Source organism: Mastigoproctus giganteus, chromosome 8 (assembly GCF_048544385.1).
Source record: "Mastigoproctus giganteus isolate SK-2022 chromosome 8, ASM4854438v1, whole genome shotgun sequence".
NCBI classification, from domain to species: domain Eukaryota; kingdom Metazoa; phylum Arthropoda; class Arachnida; order Uropygi; family Thelyphonidae; genus Mastigoproctus; species Mastigoproctus giganteus.
In genome coordinates this window covers 53946884-53969084 of record NC_143582.1, presented here as the reverse complement: position 1 = coordinate 53969084, position 22201 = coordinate 53946884, and the positions used below count along the sequence as shown (strand labels likewise).

Below are 22201 nucleotides of genomic sequence, written 5' to 3'. Positions count from 1 at the left end.
CAGTTTACTAAAGCAGTAAGTGCAGTGTATAGGGGTCTGTCAGTGATATGCAACAATTTTGCAAGTAGATATAAAGAGGTTGTAATTCAGTGGTTCTCACACTTTTTCAGCAGACTGCACCCTAAAATTATGTACTATGATTTCTGGCACCCTTTTAAACAGGACCATAACTTAGGGAGTGTGGTGTAGGTCACCAAATTTATAAATGCAGATTTGGTGCACTAGAAATGAGTTGCTCCACTAAGTTGTATTGTAAAAGAAGCCCAAAATTAGGCCTGACATAGTTGTGTGGACAGTAGCATATGTTCTTTGAGTGTATTTTGATTCAAGCTCGCATGTCTGCTGATAGTTAATGATTCTATTCATGATTTATTGTGAACTCCTCTGACCTGGTTGTTGTGCCAGAGTATAAACAAGGTAATAATAGAATTCCTTGTACAGTAGAATGATGGTTAACTCAATGACCAGTATTCAAGTTGAAGAGGCTGGTGGGTTAAATTCCATGGAGTTCATCTCTCAACTGAGGCAACTTTCTCAGAATGGAAATTCAGTTACACAGTTCTCTCTACTCATTGTTTTAAAATAAGTTTATGCGTTTATCGAATCCATAAATACATTTTCAGACAGTTTGCAGCATCCTAAGCTGCTGTGGCATCAGTTTGTGAACCATTGATATTAATCACTGGTCATACTCCATCTTGCTTATATGTTAGGTCTCATTTGCAACCACCTAATTTGAGAAAAGATATCAATTTACTTGAAAGGGTGCAAAGGAGCAAAATGACTAGTTGTGTATGTAAAGAGATATTCATAAACAGCGTTCTCCCCAGAAAATTTTGCCAGCCGGGTGGCATTATGAAGTAGCCGGGTGAGGAAGTGTAATACTTTGCAATATTATAAAACTTTCTGTTATTTATAAATGTGACTTAAGCAATCCAGAGTAAAAATTAATTGCATAATTTAACAATATATGCTCCTGTTGCATTGACCTCGATCACATAGTAATATTGATCGAGATCAGTGAGCAGTACCATACGATACCACAAGAATCGCTTAAATTTTAGCCGGGCAATCAGTTAAATTCACTGAGTGGTGTGCCCATTTAATAGGTCCTGGGGAGAACACTGATAAAGGAAAAGACCATGTTTCTGTAAGCTTCAAAGTTTGCGTTATCGCTGCTTGGGGATCTGATTGAAGTGTTTAAGGCATATTGAACAAACTTAATGATGGAGACTTATTTTCTCTTTTTAGGATAACGCAACAAGGGGATATAAATTCAAATTAAGGAAAGATAATTATAGATTGGTTGTAGGAAAATTTTACCTTTGGTCAAAGGGTAATCATCTGTTGGAACAAGTTACTACCTGTACTTGCAGAAGCAAGTAGCTTATGTAGATTTTGCGAGACTTAGATAAATAATTGGAAGTAGAAAAATTATAAAACTAGTAAGCGATTTTATATTATCGCATTTTTTAAATTTTTAATAAGAATAGTGTATTATCATTATTATTTATTTTTTATTCTTTTATGGCAGGTACTACATTAGTCTTGCCTTCTTGCATTGTTTTGCCTTCTTAGTACTAGTGCTAAAATAACAGCATTGGTTATTATTTATTGTTATTTAAATATATATATATATATATATATTTTTTTTTTCCTAACATTATTGTATAAATAGGGCGTAGGCCTGTTTATATATGCAGATGAGCAAACCTAATTTGCTCATTGCTATGTAAGTAATGTTTTTTTAGCTCTTGTAGCATGAAGTTTAGTGCTCTAAATTTACTTGTGTATTTCTCTAACATAATGACATACCATTGATAAACAGTCTTTATCTTCAGTGTTAGCAAATTAACATTTTGCACTTTGACAAAATAATTATTACTGGCTAATGGCTTGTAGGATTCTGTTTTTTTGTATGCATGTTAAGCACACACAAAATAATAAATTTTTTTTTTTAATGGAATCTGGTAGATTTATTTTACCTTAATTTTTTAGACTTATTGCAAGTTGTGGAACAGTACACTCTGAGTCTCGTAACAATGCAGATATGTTGAATAAGTTATGGAGGAAAATCACAGTTGATCCCTTATCAGAAACAGAATTAATGCAGGTATTTATTCGTATAATTGTTGAAATATTAGTTAAGGCAATTGCTGTTTTAACATTGCATGTATTTATGATGATGAATATAGTAGAATCCCACTTATCCAAAACATTTGGGACTGAGGGTGTTTCTAGTAGTCATGTTTTTTTTTTTTTTTCCCCCTCTCTCTCCTTTTTTGTATAACCAATTTTAAAAGCAGTTCAGCTTCTATATAAAAAGTGAGCAAGAGAAAGTATTAATGAGAGAATATTCACATTGAATTTTTAGTGAAATTGTCACTTCTAAAACTATATGCATTAGTTTATAGCAGATTGACAGTTTTATTTGCAAACAAAACAGTGTGGTTATGAAAACAGTATATAATTAACACTATCTGTGTTTTGTTTCTTGTTTTGTGAATTGGTGTTAAAATATTAAAAGAATTTATTGCATAGTTCATCAAACTGCATGGAGGAAATTTCTGTGTATGGGAAAGTTAAATTGAGGGACTATACAAAAAAAAATTTTAAGTACTTGGTGTATCAAAAAAATTAAGAAGTTTGAGATCTGAAAAAAGCCAAGCAGACTGGGTAAATTTCTGTGCCACATAGCGTCTAGTGTTCATATGATGTATGAAAAACTTTCCAAAAAAGAATAAAATGTGTGTGAATTGATTGGTGCATACATTTTCATTTGCAGTAATTTATGTAATAGTCAATTTGTAGTCCTTTTTTTCATTATGAAGTTTTTATGCATTAATAAGTGTGGTTGTATTTCAGTGTGGTTATGAAAACAGTATCATTCATCCATATCATTGTATAATAACAACCACACTTATATAATGCTTAAAAACTCAACGGTAAAAAAAAGGATTACAAATCATCTATGACATAAATTACTACAATAAGCAAATTGTGTTTTTATTATATTCGCGTTGTAGTTTGCTTCTTAAAATTTTGTAATAAAAATGTGTTTCTTTAATTGAAATTATAGGTTAAAAAAAAGTAGAAAAATTTCAGATAACTACATTTCTCTTGTTTCAAATGATTTTAATTTCATTTCAAGAGCAAAAAATAAAATAATAAATTTTCTGTTTATAATTTTGGATTATTATATTACAGCAGGCCCTTTTTATAACATGGTTCGCTCTACGCTGATTCGCTATAACACTGTTCTTATATTACAACCCATATCTCACTCTAACACTGTAACAACTCACTATAATGCTCTTTTACCAGCGTACAGATTAAAATTTTGGCTTGTTTAACGAAAATGTTTCATCTGATGTAGTCGATAGCTTGAAAATGAATAGAAAACAGCATTAAAAAGTTTCCCACGCCGACTTGTGAAATTTTCTTCCGCGCTAATTTAATTGCAGTATGGTCGCTTGTTACTTAGTTCCAAGATCAACGTTTAAAAAATGATCAAGCATATTGCTTGTAATATTTGCTCGAACATTGTATAATAATTAATGCAATGCAGTTACATTTTCGAAGATGAATAATGGCGGATAAGAATTAAAAAGCGACAACATCTGAACGCCGTACGAAGCCTACCAAGGTAAGAAAAAACTGAATTTGAAAATTAAATTATACGTTTTGAAGCGAATCGATTCCGTTCAATGACAAGTAGATGTGTGCAATCATTTAGGACTGGCAGATTCAACTGTAAGAACAATTATAAAAAATAAAGAATTGATTTTAGCAGCGGGAAAGACAGCTGTTCCACTGCAAACAACTAAATTAGTTATGGCTAGGGTGGCTGTTATAATTGAAATGATTTTATTGAAGTAATATCCAACGCACAATTCCATTAAGTTAAATATTATTAAATAAAAAGCGATTAGCCCTATATGATGATCTGAAGAAAGCTCACCTTAAAAAAAAAAAAAAAAATTGTGGAACCAATTTTATTTGTAAGGGCTGGTTTGATAGATTTAAAATTCAGGGAGAAGCTGTAAGTGCAGATCAAGAAGGAGCTGAAACTTTCAAAAAAGAACTTAAAATTATTGAAGAGAGGTGTTATACTTCTCAACAAGTTTTTAACATAGATGAAACAGGACATTTTTTGGAAACGAATGCCTAAAAGAAGTTTCATATCGAAAGAAGAAAAAACATGCCAGGCTTCAAAGCGGCGAAGGATCGGTTGACTTTATTGCTGTGGGAGAATTTAAAGTAAAACCCCTTTTAGTTTACCAGGAAGAGGGACAAAGTACAACTCAAAATCGACCAAAGATACAAAAACTCAACAACCCAAGGCCATCGGATTAATAAATTCATGATTTTAATGCATTTTAAGTTTAATTTTGATACGTAACGTAGTTACCACATAATTATATACATATGTAATGGAGAATATTTTATATGTACAGACTTTTAAACATTAAATATTTTGACCGATATTTGGCATCGTTTCTCTACTGTTTATTATTTCTGAGTCGCGGTGGTATAGACCATGACTCACAAATACATATGTTACATTACGGGAATATGGCGCTCGCTTAGTGCTGATTCATTTAGCACTGTTTTTCCGGGAATGAATTATCAGTGTTAAGCGGGGATGCACCCTCACATCTGGCCACTTGGCTGTGGTGGTCTGCAACCTATCAGAATTATTTCCTTCTCTGAGATCAAGGAAATGAGAATAGCAAAATTAGACCACACCCATGTATGGGTACAGAGTTAGCTGAATAACAGCCAAAGTGTGGTAAGAAAGATATGGTTAGATTAGGTGAACCAACCCCACCAAGTGTGTAATTTATTTTGACGTTGCTATTACCAAGTAAGACCTTGCATTTTGCTGCAAGGTCTTGTTGCCACAAACATAGTTGCCACTTTTCTGGTAATTTTTGCAGCCTGTTCAAATCATCCTGAAAGAGTGCTGCTTGATATTGATCATTAACTACTGTACAATATCTTTATCTTGCCTGCAAAATTTTTACATCAAACCTTCTATCCCATCGCCGATGTCCTTTATGAAAATCAGAAACAAAAGTGGTCTCAGAACTGATCCTTGGGTTGTTGTTGTTGTTTGGTTTTTAGGAGCATTAGTAACTAAGGCCATATTGCTCTGGGGATATGTGGTGGTCATTCCCTGACCTTTCCGCATCCTCCATATTTGGTGGTCACGGGCTCGAACCCTGGTCTAATCAAGAAGCGTGTGCTACGCACTGCTGCTCCTGGCTATGGAGGCGCCCCAGTTACTTTGTGACCACATCATGCACTGGTGTGCAAAATTTAAGGACCAGTGAGGTTTTCACCTGTAGCTTCTCATATGAGTAGCCTGGATATGGGAAAAGCATACCAATGGAACCTCATGAGTAGGGCTTACAATACTGGAATCCCTGTTTTTTTTTTCTTTTTTTTTTTTTTTTTTTTTTTTTCGGTATTAAAATACCGGTATTTATACAAAAAATACCAAGTGTATAAGTTATTTTGGGGTTGCTGCTCCCCAGGTGTAAGACCTTGCATTTTGCTGAATTAAAGCATAGCTGCCACTTTTCTGACCATCCCAGAAGTCTATCTAGGTCACTCTGAAGAAGCTGTGCTTGACGGCGATTATTAACTACTCTACTAATCTTTGCATCATCTGCAAGTGTAGACCTGATGCCCTCCATCCCTTCATAGATGTCATTTAAGATAATCAAAAACAACAGTGGTCCCAATACTGATCCTTGGGGAACCCCACTTCTTACGATAACCCAATCTGAGGAATAACCATTTAACACAACCCTCTGCCAGGTGCCCTCAAGCCATCATGCTATCCATCTAAGGATTTTCCCAATGATTCCAGCCTGCTCCAGCTTATAAAGTAACCATTCATGTGGGACTGAGTCAAATGCTTTGCTGAAATCCAAGTAAACAATGTCGAAATTATTCCCTAAATCCAGCTCACGAGTGACATGTCAAAATGGCTAACCAGATTTGTTAAACATGATTTTCCCTTTACAAAACCATGCTGTGTATTCTACCGAATTCCATTTCCATCTAAATGATCCTGAATTCCACCCTTGATCATTGCCTCCATGATTGTCCCTACTACTGAAGTTAGACTCCCAGTTCTGCCTTTATGTTCCAATTTGTACAAAACCAGCGGAATCTCTCCTGAGTCCAGTGATGCTCCCATAACTAGCCTTAATGATTCAGTGCACTCACTTGCCACCACCTTTAAGATTATAGGGTACATGCCATCAACCACAGGAGCCTTACTCACCTGTAGGTGTGAAAGTTCTAATTAAATAATCATTTGAAATTTCAACATCATTAATTACATTTTTTTCAACTTCACTTCCATAATATCTCATTGACACAAAGGTTTTTTTTATATAAATATTGATGCAAAGTAACTGTTGAGTTCATCTGTAAATTCAGCTATGTTATCTAATACTGTCCCACGTCCATTGCATAATAGTCCAATCTCATTTGTCCTTCTGTTCTTTGCATTTATATATATGAAGAATTCCTTAACTGAACTCGTTGCTCTCTTCTTTATTCCTTATCCCCACTCTTTGTTCTCTCCCAGACTCAGTAAAGATACTATAGTGAAAATTATACTTTACTTAATAAAACGTCTTTCTCCTTCAGAAATTGATGAACATAATTCAACCATGGAAGACCAACATGGAACAGAACATCAATGTTCCGCAAATACTTTCCAAAACAAGAAATTGCCCGACTCCAATGAGATTTTAAAAGATGAACTTGAGTCGGAAATTAATGAAATTCTTAACTATTTTTGCTAAAAAAATTCAAAGCCTAGAAAATATGGACTGAGATCGTCTACTGTTATCTCAGTACAATAGTACCAGAATAGAATTCAAAAGGGCATTTTCTGCTACTAATCAAATACTGTATGTACCAAAATTAGATCCATTTTAAACGATCATACTATTGATTGCAGCCGACTGGGCTAGCCGAGTGGGTAAAGTACCTGCCCGGCAACCCAAAGGTCGCGGGTTCGATTCCTGCCTCGGGCTTGGATCAAAGTACTGCAAAAACCTTGGGAGGTGCAATATGGCCACAGAAGCCGATGCGCCAACAACTACCAAATCAAAAAAAAAAAAAAAAACTATTGATTGCTTATATTTCTTAAGAGCTCACTTTATTTGGACAGGCAGTGCGAATGCTTAAACATAACTAAACTTTGCAGTAACAATATGTATTTTTTTGTTTTTAGAATAACTGTATTTTAATGATTTTTTTTTTCAGAATATTAATTATTGCAATAAAAGTTTATTTAAAACATTAATTCAAGTAATTACACTACTTGTTTTTTTCCTTACTTTATTGCACCTAATTGTCATCAAAATTTATTGAGAAAAACGTTTGTTTTTGGAATACTGGTATCCCGGTTCCATATATTAAAAATACTGAAATACCGGTATTAAGAATTGACCGGTATTGTAAGCCCTACTTGTGAAGTACAGAAATGATGAAGGAAACAACACCGGTACAACAATAGAAACAAAACGGTACAGAGGGACTTTATTAAAAAATGGCAACATAGCCACTGGTTACCATGATACAGATGCATCACTGCCAAAGATGGAACAAAGGGAAGAGGTGGTCCTCAGTAGGAGATATGGCCGCCCCTAATGTTGATGTGGGCTTTGCACTGTTTGTCCATACTTACAACAATGTTGTTGATAAGTTGTTGCAGTAACATTGTCCATTCCTCTGTCAGCATCATCTCCAGCTGGTGAACATTTTCTGGTGGGTGTGGACACGCCGCTAGGCGTCTCCCTACAGCATCCCCTATGTATTTGATGGGATTTAGATCAGGGGAAACGGGCAGGCCAATCCATACGAACAATGTCCTCACTTTCCAAAAGCATATCAACAGCTGCAGAGCGATGGGATGTGGTGTAATCATCCATGAACACAAACTTGAGGCCAATGGCAACTCGGAACAGATGCACATGGGGAAGGATTACCTCAGTACAATCGTGTGCACCGGTTACAGTACCACCTTCCAGTGTCTAGAGTTAGTAATAGTATTAGTAGTCATGGCATTTGATACAAGAAAGCAAGTGTATGAGCTTATGTAGCATCAGCCAAAAAAAAAAAAAAAAAAATCACACAACCATTCCCTCTAACTGTTTGTCCAGGTCCTCCTTAAATTTATTTAACCTATCAACTTCCACAACGACAGATGGAAGTTTGTTCCAGCAATTAACCCCCCACTGGTTAAAGGCAAATTTCCGCATATTTTTTCTACAGCTGTCATTCCTCAATTTGAATTTATGCCCCCTTAGGTTCGTAATCTGATCAAGTGGAAGAAGCCCATCAGAATTCAGCATGCTGTTCAGCCCATTCAAGCCTTATACACCTAAATCAGATCACCTCACAGGTGCCTGGTCTCCGGCCACTGCAATTTGCAGAACTTAACCCTCTCTTAGTAAGAGAATCCGTTCATTCCCCTCACCAATCTTGTTGCCCTTCTCTGTACACGCTCAAACAAATCTACATCCTTCCTAAAATGAGGCCTCCAGACCAGTATGCAATACTCAAGGCATAGCCTGACCATTGCCTTATACATAGGGACAATCACCTCCTATTCCTGCTAGCAAAATTTCTGTATAATGTCCTAATACCCTATGACCTGCTCTGGAAGCATGTCTGCATTGCTCAGAAAACTTCATATCTGACGGCACAATTACTCCCAGGTCTTTTTCATTTTCTACCACCCTAAGTGTAGAACCACACAGTTGGTACGTTCCTCTCGGGTTTCTTCTACCCATATGCAGTACTTTGCATTTGTCAATGTTAAACTTCAGTTGCCACTTCTCAGCCCATCTTCCCAAATTTCCCAGATCCTGTTGCATTAGCACACTGGCATTACTGTCATTAACAACCCTACCAACCTTTGTATGATTTGCAAACTCCGACACTAAGTCTGATATACCTTCATCAGTATCGTTGATAAATATACAGAACAACAGTGGACCCAACACCGAACCCTGTTGGACTCCACTAATAACATTCGACGAGCAGCGCCCAGTGATTACCACCCTCTATCTTCTCCTGCTCAACCATCCTTTTATCCATTGTAGCAACTTACCCTTAATACCATTCTGCTCCAATTTTCACACTAGGCTTCTCTGCACAACAGTCAAAAACTTTTTCTGAAATCCAAGTATATGATATCAAAATTATTTTTTGCATCCAGTTTCTTTCTAACCACATCATAATATCCAGTCAAATTTGTCAGACAAGATTTTCCCTTAACGAACCCATGCTGTGTCTGAATTATAGCTGCAGTCTTGTCTAGATGATCGTGCAATGCATCTTTAAACAGTGACTCCATTATTTTACCTGGAACAGAAGTGAAACTAACTGGTCTGTAATTACTCGTGTCACCCTTTGATCCCCCTTTGTGAATTGGGGATACATTTGCACATCTCCAGTTCGTGGGGACCTCCTCTGAGTCCAAGGATGCTCTCATAATTATAGCTAAGGGTTTGCTTACTTCCTTTGCTGCCTCCTTTAATATAATTGGATAGATCCCATACACCCTAGGTGCCTTTCTTATGTTTAACTTCAACAATTTCTCCTCCACTTTGCTCTCAGTTATTACAAAATCATTAAGCACTCTGGTACAATTTTATAACCTTCTTGCATTTTCAAACCTTAATAACTCCTCGTGTGAATGTCGATGCAAAATACTCATTCAGTTTGTTTGCTCTCTGAGCAGAATCATCAACAGCTGAACCATCGATATCAAATGGACCAATCTGATTCATCACATTCCTTTTGGAGTTTATGTAAGTAAAGAAATCCTTGCTGTTTTTCTTTGCATCCTTTGCCAAAGATTTCTCATCTGCCTTCGCCTGCCTAACCTCCTTTGTGACTTGATTAAGACTAGCTTATATCTGCCATAGGCTATTGTGTCACCTTATAATTTATATGCATTCCATGCATTTTTCTTCTCTTCCACGAGTCTCATTAGTTCATTTGACAACCATTTAGGCCTAAACCTTAAACAATATTTCTTAATAGGTATGAAACGTTTAGTAGCTTCCACGATTAATTCCTTGAATTCTTCCCTCCTAGAATTTGCTGTTGGTAACATCAACAGTTAATCTCACTGTACAGAATTTAAAAACTGTCTGTGACCACTGTAGTCACCTTTACGGAAGCAAAAACCCTTTCCTTTACTACCCCTTATGGTAATTATATCTTTAAGTAAATCCCACATCAGTATACTGTAATCATTGCCACCTAGTGGTTCCTTTATCTGCAAATTTTAATACACGAATGATCACTGCTGATAACCAGATCAAGAGTATTACCCTTTCTGGTTGCATCTCGAACATACTGCTGCAGAAAACAATCATCCAATAAATTTACAAAAGTCTTACTGGTGTATGAGTGACCAACCCACAAGTTCCAGTCAATATCTGGGAAGTTAAAATCCCCCATTATAAGACATTCTGATTTACTAGTCCACTCTATTTCTCTCTACGATGGTTCATTGTACTCATTCACTTCATTAGGCCTATAATACACTCCTGCTTTTTTTGCTTTTGCAGCAGTGCTTATGTCACATCAAACTGACTCAACAGTGCACTGCCCATCTATATCAACTGGATGTACTACTTTTGATTTTATGTTTTTCTTAATTAACATCATAACCCCTCTTCCCTTCCTATCCTGTCTATCCTCTCTGTACACATTGTACTCCCCAAATTCCAATTCCGCATTCCTAATATCTGTGTGACACTACATCTCTGATAAACCAAAAAAAAAATATCTGCCTTTGATGTCTTGGCCAACACTTCAAGTTCATAAAATTTATTTACTATACTTCTAGCATTGGTATACATGTACCTATTCTTAGTTACCCTAAAACATCCCGTATACCCGTCTGTTTCATGATGACTGCCACCAGTCCCTGAAACCCTCAGCACCCCTTGCTCCAGGCTGCTGTTTATTCTAATAGATGTAGTGCAAGAATCACCTTCCTCTCCCTGCGGCTACTTTTAACCTTTTAGTCTTTTAGCTGTGTACGTCTATCCAAGATAAAGTCTCCCTAGACAAGAACACCTCGACCGCCATATCGATCCCTTTCAATGATGTTTGCGGGATGATACCATGTGCCAACCTCTCTCCAGATTAGCTGGTGTCCAGTATCGCTGCTGAGACTGAATCTACTCTCATCAGTAAAGATTACCTTAAGTAGAGATTTTGTGGTTGTAACCTTTAGAAATAGTGTTGGTCTTTAAGTTTTGCACACCAGTGTAGTATCCAATTTTGGGGAACAAAAGGAGGCTGCGATTGTTCATTCTTTTTAAGTGTGACAATATTGTGTTCATTTTCATCGACCACAGTTGCACTACTTGAAGTACTTTGCTTCTCATTTTAAAGTTCCTTTTTTCAAGCATACTTTTCTATGCAAAGCCTGCCAAAATAAAGTGTTCTGTGATCTATTTGATTATTAGTCTATAGCAGTACATATTAATAACCAAAAAAAAAAATTACGATAAAAAAGTGGTGTATGCTACAAATATGCAAAATTCATTATTATTTTTTTAATTATTAATTACAGTTTTTCATGGAACACTAGTGACAAGACACTAGTGTTCCGCAGAACACAGTTTGAGAAATGCTGCCATACATCATTGACAAAACTCTATGAGCTGTCCTGTCTGCCTGTCTACATTGCTCAAAGAACTTCAAATCTGACTACATTTACCCCCACCTCTCGTTTTTCACTATCCTGAGTGTAGTGCCATGCAGTTGGTACATTACTGTGGGATTACTGCTACCATATGCAGTACTTTGCATTTATCAATGTTAAACTTCAATTAATGTTTGCCATCCCATCTGGCCAACTTTTCTAGATCCTGTTTCAGTAGCATAGTGTCATTACTGTCATGAACCACCCTGCCAACTTTAGTATCATCTGCATATTTGGACATTAAGTGCAGGGTATTTTTAAAGTTACATTATGCAGATGTGTTTGGCTGGCAAAAATGTCTGCAAACTGTCACACCAACCATATTCACAAGTCTTATCCCGGTGCAACTGTTTTTTTGATGTTGATCCCCATCTCTCATTCAAAGAGCTGTGATGAGAACATTGAACAATATACCATGATCTTTCACCAGTTGTTTCAGTCACTTTGTAATCATTGCATGTAGTGTGTGGATGCATTTCATTTCATTTCATTTGAGTGAGCTTCCATCTCAGTTGCCACCCGGATTTTTATCCATATGCAACCAATTCTCATTCAATACATCAGTCTTAACTTAAATTAAAAACCAATATATTAAGACCAATATGGTCAACTCAAAATCAACGAAATTAAACTATTATAGTGTGTGGATGCAGGAGGAAGTTACTTTGAATAAATCACGGTTAGTTTAGCATTAGCAGAGGCATATGATGCAAGAAAGGAAGCTTAGACAGCATTAGCCAAAAAAAAAAAAAAAAAAAAACCCCCTTCCCATTTCACCCATCAACTACAATGACAGATGGAAGTTTGTTCCAGCAATCAACCACCAGCTGGCTAAAGGCAAACTTTTGTACATCTATTCTAAACTGTCTTTCGATTTGGATTTATGGTCCCTCGGGCGATTAATCTGGGAAAGAGGAAGAATCCCATCAGCATTGAGCTTGCTCAAACTATTCAAGGCATTATACACTTCAATCAGATCACCTCCCAGGTGCCTAGTCTCCAGACACTGTAATTTGCAAAACTTAAGCCTTTCTTCGTTAGATCAACCCTTTGTTCCTTTCACTAATCTTGTTGCCCTTCTCTGTACTCGTTCCAGCAGCTCTACATCCTTCCTCAAATGAGGCCTCTAGACCTGTATGGTCATAATGGTCATGCCACACTCAAGGTGTGGCATGACCATTGCCTTATACAAGGGGATAATCACCTCAGTGATATACAGAAAAATTCCTGTGTGTCATTGACAAGACACCATGCGCTACTCTTGCAGACCCTCTGCACTACTCAGAAAACTTCATATCAGACTGCACAATTACCCCCAGGTCCTTTTCATTCTCTACCACCCTCAGTGCCACACAGTTGATACGTTACTCTGGGTTTACTGCTACCCAGATGCAGTACTTTACATTTGGCAATGTTAAACATCAGTTGCCTCCTCTCAGCCCATCTGCTCAACTTTTCTAGAACCTGTTGCAGTAGTGTACTGTCATTAGTGCCATTAACAACCCTGCCGACCTTCGTATTGTCTGCAAACTTATACATTAAGCCTAATATACCATCATCAATATCATTAATAAATACAGAAAAGAGCAATGGACCCAACGCTGAGCCCGGGGGAAATCCACTAATAACATTACTCCACGAAGAGTAGTGTGTATTGATTACCACTCTCTGTTCCTCGATCCATAGCAACAGTTTGCCTCTGATGCCAATTTGTGCAGCAGTCTTCCATGCACAACAGTATCAAAAGCCTTCCTAAGATCCAGGTATGTAATATAAAAATTATTCTTTGCATCCATTTCCTTTGTGACCACATCATTGTATCCAATCAAATTGGTCAGATAAGACTTCCCTTTAACAAACCCATGCTATGTCTTGAACTATAACTGAAGCCTTGTCTCGACGAGCCTGCAGTGCTTTTTTAATCAATGCCCCCATTACTTTCCACAGAACAAAAGTTAAACAACAGGTCTGTAATTACTTGTGTCACCCTTTGATACTGCTTTATGAATTGCGGTCACCTTTGCACATCTCCAGTCTGTGGGTACCTTCTCCTGGTCCAAGGTAGCTGTTATAATTATGACTAAGGTTTTGCTTACTTCCTTTGCTGCCATCCTTAATATAACTGGATAGATCCCATCCACCCACCCCAGGTGTCTTCCTTGTGTTTATCTTCAACAAGTTCTCCTCCACTTTGTTCTCAGTTATTACAAAATCATTAAGCACCTTGCTACAATTTTATAACCTTCTGGCATTTTCAATCCTTAATGACTCCTCTTGTGTGAATGTAGGTGAAAAATACTCATTCGGTTTGTTAGCTACCTGAGCAGAATCATCAACAGTTGAACCATCAATATCAATTGGATCAATCTGATTCATCCCCTTCTAGAGTTTACATAAGTAAAGAACTGTTTGCTGTTTTTCTTTGCATCCTGTGCCAAAGATTTGTCATAATCTGCCTTTGCCTGCCTAACCTCCTTTGTGATTTGATTAAAGACCAGCTTATCTACCATAGGCTTCACTGTCACCTCTTAATTTATACCTATGCCATGCATTTTTCTTCTCTGCCACATGTCTCATTAGTTCATCTAACATCCATTTAGGCCTGAGCCTTGAATAATACTTTTTAGTTGGTATGGAAAGCCTAGTAGCTTCCAAGATTCTAAATGGGAAGCATTGAAACTTTCTTTCAGTGCTTCCCATTTAGAATTTGCCGTTGGTAACATCATCAGTTGGTTCCACTGTATAGAATCTAAAAACTGTCTCAGACCACTGTTGTCACCTTTACCAAAGCAAAAACCTTTCCCTTTTCTCCCGATAGTAGTTACCTCTTTGAGTAAATCCCACATCAGCACACTGTGATCATTGACACCTAGTGGTTTCTTTATCTGCAGATTCTTAATGCATGAAGAATAACTACTGATAACCAGATCAAGAGTATTACTCCAGTTTCCACCTCAGTCTTTACTCGTACAACGAATCATTTTTTTTCTAGCTATCAGTCTCATTTTCCAATTGGTGCACTGTTTGCACAAAACTGCTTAAATTCTGATAATTTTGACAGTTTTTGCAATCCATGATCAAGGATTATGTTAAGACAGTTTTCTTTCACTGATTTCTATGCTTCTGTAAGTATTTTTTTAATGAAAGTAGATAACTTTGAGGAATAATCTTCATAATTAAAGTGTTCATTGTCACTTTTGCTACTGAATTATCCCTTTAGGTAGTAGTAAAAGTGATAATTTGTACTTCCATTGTAGCAATAATGAATCAACACATCACACAAGCATTTCTCATTCTTGTGTCCCTTGTTTAATATCCCCGCACAGCTTTTTGTGCAATATTACCTTACCCATTTTGCTTAGGCAAAAGGAGGAATTTTGTTCTGTGTAGAATTTTGATTTATTAAGTGTTCAGTTCCATGTCATGTTGTGGAAGAATTTATTCTCCTTTATTATTATAGTATTGTTTTTTATATAAACAATTGCATAATTTTTGTTTAATGGCTAAATCATAAAGAGTGATAAGATTCCAGTATTAAGTGTTAAAAATTGCGACACAACAGTTTAAAATTTTTGTTTAATTTTTGGGTATATTATTTCAAGTGTGGTAAGTTTTTCAGGTAATTACAAGTATATGGCCAGTTCTGGAACATGTTGTTCCTAGACTACTAGATGTTTATTTTATGATATCATCAGGAGAACATGATACTGGAGATAGTGTTTCAGGACTGCAGCAGTTTCTACCACAACTTGGAGGGAGGATGATCTCTACTAGGTATTTACGATACCATTTTTATTTAAAATACATACAATTTAAAATATAATTTATTATTTAAAATACAACTAATATAGTTATGTCCAGCTCAGCTTATATATTGTTTCTAAAACTGTTTATTTGCATTATTAGTGAGGTAGAACTAGTCTGCAATGGTATTGTAATAATGTGTTATATGTGTGCTAATACAGGTGTAGGGTATTTTTAAGTTGCCAAACCCAAAAACTGGGACAACATATAAGTTTGGTTGAAATGTAGACCTGCTATATGAGATCAAATTCTTCATAAGATTATATCTGAGGTGTTTTGATTTGTTAACAAGGAGCTTGCTCGATTAGACTTTCATCCATAAGGTCATCTGAGACACACTGATGAGCCAAAACATTATGATCAGCGAGTTATGTAAATCGAAGCAACTGCAGGCAAACTACGGCAGGGGTCTGGACATGGTATAAAAAACACCTGACACTAAGCTCCGTTGATTAGTGTTACTCTTGTTCTTCAGATGGGAAAGGCAGCAGACTTAAATGAGTTTGACAATGGCAAAATTGTAATGGCCAGATGACTGGTTCAGAGCATATCCGAAACGGCACAGCTGTTGGGGTGCTCACGGTCAGCCGTGATTAGTACCTACTGAAAGTGGTCAGAGGAGCGAAAACCCACAAACCGCCTGCAAGGTGTTGGACGACCACAACTCATCGATGCTCGGGGTGAGAGAAGGCTCTCCCAGATGGTACATGGCAACAGAAGGGCGATTGTGGTGCAACTCGCCGGTAATTGTAATGGCCAGATGACTGGTTCATTGCTGGTGATGGGAGTAATGTGCCACAACACACAGTACATCGAACCCTGCTGAAAATGGGGCTGCTTAGCCGAAGCCGCTCTGAGTGCCCATGCTAACCACGGTTCACCAGCGAGAGTGCCTACAATGTGCACGAGAGCATCGAAACTGGACCTTGAGTGATTGGAAGAAGGTTGTCTAGTCTGATGAATCACGTATCCTGTTGCACCGTGTAGACGGCTGGGTACGTGTGTACTGTTTACCTGGGGAAGTGATGGTGGCAGTGTCATGCTTTGGGCGATGTTCTGCTGGGATTCCCTGGGTCCCGCCATCCATGTGCCGGGCACTGATGTCTACCACCTACTTAAACATCATCGATGACCAGGTATACCCTTTCATGGCACCAGTCTTCTCCTCTGGCGGTACCGTCTTTCAGCAGGATAATGGCGCCATGCCACACCACCTTGATTGTTCAAGACTGGTTTGCGGAACAGGAGGAAGACTTCCAGGTATTGTCCTGGCCACCAAATTCCCCAGACATCAATCCTGTCGAGCATTTGTGGTTTGTGTTGAACAGCAGCTCCGATCTGTGGTGTCTCAACCACGGACCTCTCAGGATCTGCTGGTTACGTGTTTGTACTAGATACCACATGACACATTTTGAAATCTTGTAGCATCCATTCCTCGCCGTGTATGAGCTGTTTTAGTCGCATGTGGAGGACCAATATCATATTAGGTAGGTGGTCATAATGTTTTGGCTCATCAGTGTAAATAGTCTGTTATATTTTATCAAATTATTATTTTTATTTTTTTAACAAGGCATTACATATTTGGGAAGGTCCTACCTATGGAAAGGATATCATACACCCATAGGCTGATCCCAAAATTTTTTCTGGTGCAAAGGGGGCACACGAGCTTTCATGTCAATTATGATAGTAGGTATAGCCTGTGTGTGTGCTGGGTGTAATGCTGCTACGGTAAATGGATTATTTTTTTCAAGTTCTCATGTCAATTATGATAGTCTGGTCTGTCTAGTTGCTGTGCGTACAGGGTGTAACACTGGTATATGGTAAATGCATTGTTTTTTTTTTTTTTTTTTTCTCTCTTTCTCTTATTGGGAGAATCACAAGGATCAGGAAATTGTAGCAAAACAAATTCCAAATCCTTTAAACTCAAAGATAGGTCAAGTTTTCAGTCTCTTACTAAGTTTTCGTCAGAAGATTTCTAGCACCTCTTCTGCTGTGAAAGGAATGCTTCTGTTTATGTTCATTAGTGCTGAACCATTGAACTGATGTTCTGTCATAATGCTGCAAAGGTAAATTTTAACATGATGCAGTGCTGAAAATGTGATTTCTGTGTGCTAGTTGTGACTGACAAAATCGATATGAGTTTCAGAAGTACCATGATGTTTGGGATACAAGACTTTTGTAGGCTTCTGCTGGAGAATCTGCTTTTTGGCCTTGTTTTATTTCAAAACTTCTTTCAGAGGTGCAAAACAGTCGTTTTTGTGCATTTCAGCACTCTTCAATGCTACTTCTCTGGATCTGTCACAAAGGGGATGCCCTTCAGTGTAAACAAGACCTATTCCCTTCAAAGAAACCTGACTTTGGGAGGGGGGTCCACCGATCTCCACACAGAAATCCCAACAACATGTGGCTGCTGCAGTCTCTTATTTCCTTTCTTTCGTTTTCTATCTGGTACAACAGTACATTAATATATGTACTGTTGTACCAGATAGATAGGGGAGGGGGACATGTTCCCCTCCCCTAAATCTGCCTGTGCATATGCCTTCCTAGTTGCCTGTTTATATGGCATGAAAAATTTCATGCATAACTGAATCATAACCCCCGAAGTCTTTTTCACCCTGAACCACTTTTGACTGTGTTTCTGTTTCCTAGGTGCAAAATCTTACATGCTATCTGAACATAGATAGTCAGAGGCATTAAATTGCAGTCATTCTGAAGCGAAAAGGCCTAGTTCTGGTTGTTAACTACCTATCCTACTTTTAAATCATCGTCAGACTTTGATAACTTACCTTGCATTCCTTCATCAATGTCACTAGAAAAGTTAAAAAATAAAAAAGTGGCCTCGATACTGGTCTCACTTGCTATACTGATATCCTGAGGAATGTCCATTTGTGACCATTCTCTGTCTCCTATCTTTTAACCAGCTCACAATTCAATGAGGGATCTTGCTGATAATCTTAATTTGCTTCAGTTTGCATGTACCCACTTTATATAACAACCTTTCATGGGGAACTATATCAAAGCTTTGCTGAAGTCAAGAAAAATAATGCCAAAGTCATTTTTTGCATTGAGCTATTTTATAACTTCATCTTAATGATTAAATTGATTGGTCAAGCAAGACTTCTCCTTCATGTATCCATGTGTGTCCATTAATGATACCATTCCTATCTAGATCTTTTACAGCATTTTGAATCACAGGCCCCGTGGTCTTTTCTACCAATGATGTCAAACTCAAGAATATGTAGTCACACCTTTTGCAACTCCTTTGTGGATTGAATAGACATTGGCATTTTTCCAGTTGAGGGAGGGGATCATCCTGGAACAATCTCATTAACACCCAAAAAGGCAAGGCTCAGGGAGGAATGGTATACATATACTAAAAAGAGCTACATATGAATGCATCAGGGGTGAAGTAGTGTTTCCCATAGACTCTTCTGTGAGATTGATATATCATTTAATTTTCAGGAGTTTGAGTCCTTGTCACCATTCCCTCATGGTTCATACTGTCTTTCAGCTATGATGATGAGTGCAAAATACCTCTGTAACTTGTTCACTTCTAATAGACTTTTTATGACTTTTCTTTCAACTTCAATTAGGTAAGGGGTCTATTTTTGCGTTCATGTAAAAAAAGCTCTCCTTGCCTCCGTTTTTAACTCCTTTTGCCTCCTTTACCCCATCATAATAGTCTCTCTCTCTCTCTCTCTCTCTCTCTCTCTCTCGCGCGCGCGCGCACACGTTTGTAATACTGATATAAATCAGCATATCTCACTGTAGTCTGTAAGTATACCTTGCTTTTTTTTCTTGTGTTCAATTAAATCTTTAATCTCACTTTTTGCCCACTTGGTCATCTTTCTTTTGCAGAACTTCTCCACTGGAATGAATGCATTTGTAGCTTCCAAGATAAATCCCTTGAGTACTTCCCACAATGAACTCATATCCAACAGCAAATAGTTGTCTCTCCAATAAATAGTCAGGCGCCTCCGTAGCCAGGTGGGAAGGAGCAGCAGTGCGTAGCACGCTTCTTAATTAGACCGGGATTCGAGCCCGTGACCACCAAATACGGAGGATGCGGAAAGGTCAGGGAATGACCACCACATATTCCCAGAGCAATATGGCCTTAGTTGCTAATGCTCCCAAAAAACCAAATAACAAACAAACAAATAACAAGTAAATAGTCTTAGAAATTCCTCAATCCACTACTGCCCCCTCCCTTGAAGGGCCCTCCCCTATTACCTATCAACACAGAAATCTCTGAATACTACTTGTTTTATGACATTGTCATCTGCTTGCTGTTGGATGTAGTTTGGATCCTTAGAAAGAAAACCAAGGATCTAGGGTGTGTCAGTTTTTAAAAACCAGTTTTTTTGGATAAATTTGTAAAATTTGAAAACCAGTTTTTTAATTAAAAAAAAAAAAAACGCTTTTAGATACTATAATTAATAAGTAAAAATTAATTAATTATTTAATTAAAAACATTAACATTTTGACTTGAAATCGCCTCGAGCACAAGCATATTGTAGTAAAACTAATCTTCATGAGTCAGGCGAATGTTTGACATGGAAATCCACAATGCATTCTGTTATGCTATTCTATGTGGCATCACACAGACTGGCCAATGACATCAGCTGTGTTGCTCACGTGCACCCCACCCCACCCCACCCCACCAGACCAGTTCAGTTCAGTTCAGTTCAGTTTAGTTCTGCATACTATCCATATTAGAATTAGTTTCTGATAGGCTACAAATTTTTAACTTTGATCTAGCAACTGACAAAGTTGACAAACGATGGTGCCGCTGTTATGAAAAAATTTGGCCAGTTATCACCTATAATTAATCAACTATGCTATTCACATGCCATACACTTAGCAGTTACTGATGTGTTATATAAAAATAAAGAAATTGCTGAAACCAATGTATATGTTACAAGCGAGGAATCGGAAGATGACAGAGTGTGAAGAAGACTATGGCGAGGATTTTTAAAATTCTCCTGATCTAGATAACGACACTGTGGATTCCCTATGTTGTCTGACAATTACAAACAATCAATTTCCCAAATTAGAAAAATTTGCAAATTTTTTTAGAAAATTTCCTGTAAGAGAGCATCCTTCAGAATTATGAAAAACAAGAAAAAGGAAAGGAATTAAGTCTGATTCTTGACTGCAAAACGAGATGGAATAGTTTAGAGGCAATGATTGAAAGATTTATAACCTTAAAATAATGTGTTGTTTTAGCTTTGAATGAATATTGGTGCGTCTCATATGGGGAATGAAGCTCAATATCCTAAAATCATGGAGCTTCTTAAAGTGTTGGGACCAGTACGTCTAGCAGCTGAGACCTTAGGGCGGCAAGATGCCAATTTATTAACAAGTGAAGGCATATTTGAATTTCTGTTAAATTAAATAAAAAAATTGAAGACTGAAATTAGTTCCAAATTATTAAATGCTTTAGAAGGACGAATAAGAAATAAGACAAGTAGGATTGGTAACCTTTTTTTGCTATATTTGCAAAATTCACAAAACATTTCAACAAAGAAATCTAGTATATTTTGTTTCAAAACTCAATATTATTAAGATATCTGGGAAAATATTGTCTAGAATATATCCAAATTCTTGTAAGGAAACAGATTCTGATGGTGAATATATTGGAATCTGTTTACTGTTAGATGGGGAAACTATTAATCAGGGCAATGCTCTAAAAGAAGCCATGGAAAAATCAATTCATAGGTTTCTTGAGGAACCTGAAGAAATAATATCAAATCCGAAGACACCGAAGGCCGAATTTTCAGTATTTGAAGTAACCAATAAAAGAACAAAGAATTTAAATTTATTATTTGATGCCCTGAAAACGATAAAACCCAGTTCAGTAGCCAGTGAGAGAGTATTTTCTATTTCAGGCAATTTTGTATCTAGAATAAGAACAAAATTAAGTAATCGTTAGTGGACATTTTATGTTTTTTGAAATCATATTTCCTGAAGAAAAATACTAAATGAAATAAAAATTTATAATTTTTATTTTGTACGGATTTTAGTTATTTTAGTTTTTTTTTTTAGTACTATTGTAAAAAATAATTTAATGTGAGTTAACTGAAATACCACCACTTTGCTTATTGGAGGCTTGAAGTGGTGAAACCCATGTTTAGTCTGTCTAGAGCACAGTTTCCGGCATCTCCCTCTCCCCATACTTCTCCTTCAACCCATGCATGGTACTAAGTACTATAGGTTTTGATACCTTTCGTGTTTGGGGTTTTCATAAAAAAAAACTAATGAGTTGAAGATTTGATACTTCGGTGGTTGAGTTGTTTACCAAAAAAGATGTCTCGGCTGAAACCACTTCGATTGCACATTTTTAATGAGTTAAACTCATCAGAATGCATTGGTTTCAGCCGAAACATCTTTTTTGATAATTAACTAATGAGATTTTTGGTTTTGTTTTTTATTAGATAACAACTGGATATTAGGCTCCATCTTAGTTGTATGAAACTTGAGTTGGTCTTCTAAATGAATATCTGATATCTGAGTCCTTAAATGACTTTTAATTTGTGTAAGGTATGAAAAAGTTGATTCGCAATAATACGTAGTTGCAAAGCAAGACAGCAGTCGACGAGCATGTTGACGTAAACGTGGGTATTCAACTGCATT

The 22201-nt window shown here is 37.0% G+C and overlaps 1 protein-coding gene across 1 annotated transcript in view; it reads left to right on the top strand.

Moving 5' to 3' along the window:
• Positions 1-22201, top strand: part of LOC150081532 (midasin) — a 1449634-nt gene that overhangs the window by 131865 nt on the left and 1295568 nt on the right. Inside the window, exons 9-10 of the mRNA XM_090380238.1 lie at positions 1999-2113; positions 15384-15538. Coding sequence (XP_090236364.1) covers positions 1999-2113; positions 15384-15538 — 270 coding nt within the window. The remainder of the gene's footprint in view (positions 1-1998; positions 2114-15383; positions 15539-22201) is intronic.